The sequence below is a fragment of the Mastomys coucha genome, unplaced genomic scaffold (assembly GCF_008632895.1).
Source record: "Mastomys coucha isolate ucsf_1 unplaced genomic scaffold, UCSF_Mcou_1 pScaffold22, whole genome shotgun sequence".
Taxonomy (NCBI): domain Eukaryota; kingdom Metazoa; phylum Chordata; class Mammalia; order Rodentia; family Muridae; genus Mastomys; species Mastomys coucha.
In genome coordinates, this window is record NW_022196905.1 from 8,291,581 (window position 1) to 8,299,261 (window position 7,681).

A 7,681-nucleotide genomic window follows, 5' to 3' on the forward strand; every position below is an offset into this window, starting at 1 on the left:
TGTGTGTGGTGTGTGTGTATGTGTGTGTGTATGTGTGTGTGTGTGTGTATGTGTGTGGTGTGTGTATGTGTGTGTGTATGTGTGTGTATGTGTGTGTGTGTATGTGTGTGGTGTGTGTGTATGTGTGTGTATATGTGTGTGTGTGTATGTGTGTGGTGTGTGTGTGTGTGTGTGTGTGTGTACACCTAGAGGTCAATGACAGGCTTTTTCTCCCTCAGTGACACAGATACAGGCCAGATTAGACCAGATTAAAAGTAGATAAAGGCGGGTTTATTAGAGGCAGCTCTCGGGTGGGCTCACCCATCTCACAGGTGGAGGTCAGTGAAGTCACACATCCAGGCCAAAGCAAGGGTGTTTTATAGAGTTTAGGTGGGGAGTGCTGTGGTGTTAGCTAGGAGCTGGGATTGTGTCCACGCATGGTCAAAAACTGAGCCCCCAGACGGGCACTCTTGGGCAGGTTGTCTGAAATTTGGAGACAAGGAGTGATGACATGTTAGCCTGAATTTTCTCCAAGGAGACAGGGGAGTTTTCTCTATGTGGTGGGGTTGGCAGGAGGGCAGATGGGGTTTCCCAGCTTGTGCAGGGGATGAGCAGGGCTTCCAGCCTAACATCCAATCTTAGGTGAATTCCCTAGTCACTCTCCACCTTAGTTTTTGAGATAGGGCTTTCAGCAAATTCCAGGAATCTGCCGGTTTCTTTTCTCTCCAGCCCTGGGATTATAGACAAAAGCCAACATACCAGGTTTATATTTGGGTGTTGGAAACCCAAACTCACTTTATAGCACAAATCTTCAGTTAGCAGGGCACTCTGGAACATAAGTACAACCATGCAAAGGACAGACCTTTCTGCCACAGTAAGCCAGAGTATCAATCAATTTCCAAGTAAATTATTCAACCTGGCAGTTGTTATAATTACGACTAATTTATGTAAATTACTCTAGAAATGACACACATTCTCTCCTTTGGTTCTAAATAACAACTGAATGAGGTGGACAATGGGGACAATGATAGTTCTTTATAGACAAAGAAACAGAAGTCATGTCCTAAAATCACCTAGCAAGTAGAAAAAAATGGATTCTGACCCAGGATCCAAATTCTTCCCTCCACTCTGGCATTTTGCCTTCTGTAGCCTGTGATAGACTGTGTTTATCAAGTATAAACCAGTCCTAGGATTCTGAACCTCACCAGTGGTCAGGGTCTGCTTTATTCTACATAACCTTGAAAGATTTGCTACAGGCCAGGCATGGTACCTCATACTCTTAATCTCAGTATTTAGAAAATGGAGGCAGGAGGATCAGGAGTTTAAGGTCATGCTTAGCCACAAATAGCAAGTTTGAGGCAATCCTGGATCAAAGGAGACCCTGTGTAAAATAAAACAAAAAAGCTGAGGGTGTAGCTGTTGGTACAGCACTTGGATTTCTATCCTCCAGTGCACCCCAGCACTGCTAAGACACCAAGTGTGGGGAGGGGCGGGGGGAGTGCACCCCAGCACTGCTAAGACACCAAGTGTGTGTGGAAGGGGCGGGGGGAGTGCACCCCAGCACTGCTAAGACACCAAGTGTGTGTTGGGGGGTGCACGGCATGTCTGTCCTGGTGCTTTACACCAGCAGAGTGCTGGCTTAAGTTCAAGGTTCCCGACTTTTAAAGTGAAAAAAAGCAGAGCATTTTATTACACACCTTTAAACCAAGCACTCAGGAAGCAAAGGTAGGCAGAGCTCTGTGAGTGAGTTCCAGAACAGCCATGGCTATGTCTCAAAAAACAAACAAAAATTAAAAAGAATGTTGAGATAGTTTAACACTTGCTGCTCTTACAGGGGACCTGGGCTTGATTCCCAGCACCCATATGGTGGCTCACAACTCTCAGTAATTCCCAAGAACTCAAACAGCACACATTCATACACATAAATCTAAAAACAAGCAAGCAAACAAATAAAATGAATAGAATAGACGAAGAAGAGGGGGTGGTTATGTTTAAAATATACTGTATGAAATTTCAAAAAAACATGTTGCTGGAGATATAGCTCAGTAGTTAAGAGCTTTTCCAGAGGTCGTTTGTGTGTGTGTGTGTGTGTGTGTGTGTGTGTGTGTGTGTGTGTAGAAAAGTAGAGACTGTGCCCTCCTGCTAGAAACGCATCCAGGACATAATACTGAAAATGCTTTGTGAATAGACCTTACTGCACCGGTATCGCCCCTTTAGGAAACTTTGGGATTTCGGCGATTTGTTTATCTGGATGTCTTTCTATATCTATAGAGTATCTGTCCACTGAACTTCAAACATGCTTTCCTAATGGACTGCTAAAATTCACTACTAACCAAACCCGATAAAAGATACCTGTCAGTACAACTTATCATCTGAGGTTTTATGAAAACTATGGCCACATCAGTTTTCCTGAAGGAGAAAAATAAAATAAAATAAAAAATAAAAATAAAAAAATTAAAGAACTAAAGAATTATTTATTCCCAAGATATGCCGGAGAATAAATAGGAAGTAGAGTTCTGTTCTTTGCGCACTCTAGAAATAGCTATAAAAACGCTCTCCAAGAAAGTTTTGCAGCAATCTTTAGTTGGGGCAGAGAGCAGGGAGGATCTACAGAGGACACCGCATTTCCACCCGGACAGCCCTCAGACCCCACCCGGCTCCCACATTACCGACGCCCGCATCTGCCACATCCCTTTCTTCTGTTTCTCCTCTATGGCCAACAACGCCGCTGCTACCAAGGACTCTAAGGGGTCTTCGCGTTCGTTCGTACTGGGCGACCCTTGCTCGGGTGATGGGATTTGCCCGCAGGTGAAGACTGGCTGCCCCCAGTCTAGACTCCTGGTGAGGCTAAGCCATCGCCCCGCCTCCGAGCCCGAGCGCCCCCGCCAGCCCGGGGCGCGAGTGCAGGCGCTGCCCTCCTGGCGGGAGGCGAGCGGTTACTAGGGGCTCGGTTACTAGGGACGCTACAGGAGGTGGCGAAGGACCACAATGCACGCAACGTCCTTTCTCACTGTCACAAATGCGAATCCCGAGTCCAGCTAATGTCTAATGATGGTCTCTGTTACAAGACTGCGGTTTCTAGAAACATAACTATCTGAAGCTACACAAATGACTACCACAGCAAGCTAAAGTAAAACGCAATCTTCAAGCGAATTGATCAATGGGAGTCTTATCGGCACCGGGACAATCACTGATTCACTTGAATGACACCCAGGTCCCCGGCTAGGGACTGACCTTTTCTTTGGTTTCTAGCTTTATTTCGGCCTTACTGCCTAAACTATTAACTTCTTGCGGTATATGGACTTAGAGCAGAAAGTGCATTTTAACTAACTGGATCAACATATTATTAGGGCACAGAAGAACAGGAAGGACCGGGTGTTGGGTGACCACCCCAAGAAAAGGGCAGGCTTTGCAGCACGCTATTCAACATGGCGGAGAACCGGGTTCATCTCTAATTGACAAGAACCAGCACGAGTTGACCAATCAGAAGGAGAATACTTATTTGTCCCGCCCTCTTTTTCTCGGCTGACCAGTAAGACACGAGACATAGGAAGTTCCTGTCACTCGGACCAGTGAGTGATGGGGTAGCTTGTCTAGGGGTTCTGCAGCTAGCTTAGCTGCAGATTGGAGGGGGCGAGAGCCTACAGGGACCACACCCTCCCAGATCACTCTCACCAACCTCGGGATCGGCCTCAGGTGTTTGGCCGCTTTGGATGAACTCTCAGCCACCTGCGACATAAGAGTACTTAGAAGCCCAGCTAACGGCCCTGTTCTCTCCGTAAGGTTCCAGTAGTTTCCACATTATGCGGCACACCTTCCACAGTTTCTGACGCAGTTGTTACCACCCCTTCCTTGCTCGCCCCTGCGAAATGTCCATCACCTCACCTTCCCTGCCTCGTCTGTTTTAAAACGGATGAGCTTGCCTCTTCCAACGGAACTGATGGATACAGATTGGTTCTGAAAAATTAGATGTGGGGAGGGATCCATAGCCATCCAAATGACAGAACAGTGACTCCCCGACAGCCCATGCAACTAGTTCTGTGATGGGATTTGGTGTAAGGCAACTCAAAAACAAGACCTAACAACAGACTGAAACCCTGTAAGTGGATGGTTTTAGGAACATAAAATAGTAAATAATGGGTTTGAAGGACATCAGTGTGTACATAGACTAGCAAAGTTTCGGCTGACAGTATTCTAAATTTGCAGACATCTAATAACCCAGCTGTAAAAAAAAAAAAAAAAAAAAAAAAAAAAAAAAAAAAAAAAAAAAAAAAGGGAGGGGAACAGAAATGGGCAGATCTGAAAGAAAATGGCATCATAGAGGTGCTTTTGCACTTTTGTATTGAATTGTAATATACAGGATAGTGAAATGAATACTTTTTTTTTTTTTCGAGACAGGGTTTCTCTGTATAGCCCTGGCTATTTTGGAACTCACTCTGTAGACCAGGCTGGCCTTGAACTCAGAAATCTGCCTGTCTCTGCCTCCCAAGTGCTGGGGTTAAAGGCGTGTGCCACCACTGCCCAGTGAAATGAATAATCTTGAATGTACAGTTATACAAATTCTGACAAGAATGAATACCCGTGGAATCACAGGACAGCTACACAAAGCAAACAAACAAACATATGTGCCAGTTGATATTTGGGTTTATACTTGAGTAAGATGAGAACAAAGCACCAAAGATGTTAGAATTGCTTGTTAACATTGGGAGAGGTTCTTGCAAACACAGATAGTATTCTATTGAAAACTTTAACTTCCCATTACACTGTAAAGAGCACGGAGGACACATACTCTCAAGCTCTTTCTCCACCAGTCTCTTAACTATCAAGTTATTAGCATCTGTCATTGGCTGATTTCAAGGTTTGATCCCTAGTTATTGAAAAAAAAAATCTGAACAAGAAAAGTTGGCATTTGTGAAAAAGGAAAATGAAGGCAAGTTCTGCCATCTAAGAACTTGGAATCTCTTTAGGTAATCTGAATGTTGATGCCCCTATTAAATCCAAAATATCAAGCTGGGCAGTGGTGGCACATGCCTTTAATCCCAGCACTTGGGAGGAAGAGGCCGGCAGATTTCTGAGTTCATGGCCAGCCTGGTCTACAGAGTGAGTTCCGGGACAGTCAGGGCTATACAGAGAAACCCTGTCTCAAAAAATCAAAACCAACCAACCAACCAAACAACCAAACCCAAAAATACCTCTATGTGATGGTGCTAGGAGGCAGGGCCTTCAGGAAGTAACCAAGGGGCTCCACTGTCTAAAAAGGGTCCATGGCTTTAGCTCCATTTGATGATGCAGAGTAGATTTCCCAGAAGATCTTGTAGACTTTATCATGAGAACTTGAAAGAGACTGAGGCTCTGACATCCTTCATTAAGCAGACAATTTGACAAGTTTCAGTGAGTGAGAAGTGTTACTCTTCCCCTTGTCATGTCCTCAGAAGAAAGAGTACTGCTTGGAGTTCAATGAAGCTAAAGTACAAACCCACACCCACAACTAAAAACAGTAGTCTAATGAGCAGATCAGTGTCTGGCCCTGCAGAGCTAGCTGTAACCATAGCCTGCAGAGTAACATTGGAGGAAGTAAGAAAACAGTTCACTTCAACAGGACTCAGGAACCAGTGCTGGCTCACACTTTGGGAGTCTGACATTAGGTGGGTTTTTAAGGCATATTTGTACAGCACAATTCAGCGAAATCTTCCTGGAGATAATTAACTCAATCCCATGTGCATAATAAAGTTTAAGACATGACTAAATCAAAACTCTGTAAAGTACACATGATACTTTCCATGAAGACAGGTTCTATAGATTGATCCTCTGGGGAAAGATTCAGTGTGGTCCTGGCCACATAGTGCAAAGGTCACCAGGCTATATTACCTATGTCTGCTCCCTAGTGCATTGTGCTCTGTGAGCACAGTGACCTCTGCCACTTTCTTACAACCCCTTTCATAAATCCAAGTGCAGCTCTTCCACAGCTTTGTTTTTTAAGCTTAAGTGCCATGTTTTATACAGCATTGCTTAGGCATTTTAACAGATGCACAACTTTTCTGTTTTGCTAGGTTCCTTGTATACTGCTGACTCAGTTGTGTTAGGCCCCTAACCTTTGGGTGGTGATAGGTTCCTTGCACAAGCTCTACATGACCTCCTACTGAGGACCACCTGAGATCTCACTCCAATTTTGTATACTGTGGGCACCTTAAACATGTTTCAGAATTGACTGAATGGCAAATCTACTTGGAGGATATAATCTTCACACCATTCCTTAAACTCTTGGAAACTTACAATGAAGTGAGAATTGAGGAATAGCACTTAAACGGAAGTGTATCTTTCTAGTTCCTTTAAAGTACATCCTTTTAAATATGACGGGTAGCTTCTTTCAGCTTTAATAGAGCAAATCTCCCTTGGATGAGCTTTCTGACTTATTCTAATCCCTACAACAAAGCTGTTGTTAGGATTGTTAGTTATTGTGCTATAAACCTCTACATTAAATCCTAAGATAGTGGTTTTCTATCACAGCAAATTTCACATAAGCAGTGCTTAGCAGAAGTCTGTCAAAACAGCTGCATATTTAGATAGACATAGTAGTAATGGATAACATAGAATCCATTAATATGGATTAGAATAGTATTTTGACCTAAATTTCTAACATGTACCTGATCCATTGTTTTATAATAAATTTTATAGCTTAGAAAACAATTAAAATGAGAGAAAAACTAAATTCTGGATGATTCAAGTATCTATCTCAAGACCCTAGATTCAAACATTCATTTCTCTTAAATTCTTGGTTTCTGTGACATAGAGGTGATGAAGCACCAGATTATGCAGGCCAAAATATGGCTTACCTTAAAATCAGACCTTTATTCAAAGGTGTGAAAGTATGTGGGAAGTACCTATCAGGCTTTAAAAACTCATAGGTATGTAGTTAGAATTAAGGTAGCTGAATTTACAATCATGGTGAGATGTGACTATGTGTGAAATATAGTGGTTGGTAATAAAAAGCTAAGCCCATTTGATTTTATAAAATGTGCCATTGTTGCATAGGCTTGTTTTTTAGGTTCTGGAGAGACTGAACATGAAAATGAACTTATAGCTGGGTGGTGGTGGCGCACACCTTTAATCCCAGCACTTGGGAGGCAGAGGCAGGCGGATTTCTGAGTCTGAGGCCAGCCTGGTCTACAGAATGAGTTCTAGGACAGCCAGAGCTATACAGAGAAACCCTGTCTTGGAAAAAAAAACAAAATAAAGGGAATGACAAGTTAATATGGAGTTTAAAACCAAGTTTTTATTAAATTGTTTCAATACAATTTCAAACAGATGCCAACTGGAAGACAATGTCCAAAAACTCTTAAGCAGCAAGCTTCTAGACAAGGAACGAGGCAGTCATCCTCCATTCCAGCCACAGTACTTCTGTCCATAATGGTGCAGTCAGCCAGCCTTATCCAGATTATCGAGTATTTACCTGGTAAGAAAAAAACATTTAGGTTTCAAAACTTGTAATGACATAAAAGATAAACTTTGCTTCATTTTTATGGAAAATTTAGTCATGAATTATTCTCTTCTTGGTGAATAGCAATCTTTTAAGCAAAATGTAAAACGTTTTAAGTATGTCTTTTTTACTTCCTCTGGAATTTAACTCTATTTGCTTACCACATCATCAATTTTCAGGATGCTCCGCACAGTTTCAGTTGCTAGGGTCAAAGCACTGACTGAC

General features: G+C 42.9%; 1 protein-coding gene and 1 long non-coding RNA gene across 7 annotated transcripts in view; both read right to left on the bottom strand.

The window, feature by feature from the left end:
• The window catches only part of Fam161a (FAM161 centrosomal protein A), an 18,740-nt gene extending 14,971 nt beyond the window's left edge, over positions 1-3,769 (bottom strand). For 3 of the 6 annotated variants that reach the window (XM_031341985.1, XM_031341979.1, XM_031341981.1), the window contains exon 1: positions 2,649-2,931. Coding sequence is in view for 2 of the 6 variants with exons in the window: in XM_031341979.1 (XP_031197839.1) it covers positions 2,649-2,669 (21 nt within the window). In the remaining 4 variants the exon portion in view is untranslated. Of the gene's footprint in view, positions 1-2,648; positions 2,933-3,658 lie in introns of those variants that run through there. The other 3 variants (XM_031341982.1, XM_031341984.1, XM_031341980.1) reach the window with 3 other exon arrangements.
• Positions 3,770-7,232: 3,463 nt separating this feature from the next.
• On the bottom strand, positions 7,233-7,681 carry LOC116069896. Its single transcript, XR_004110200.1, has 2 exons — positions 7,618-7,681; positions 7,233-7,429 (listed from the first exon to the last, which is right to left on the bottom strand). It is a non-coding gene; the product is annotated as an uncharacterized LOC116069896 (long non-coding RNA).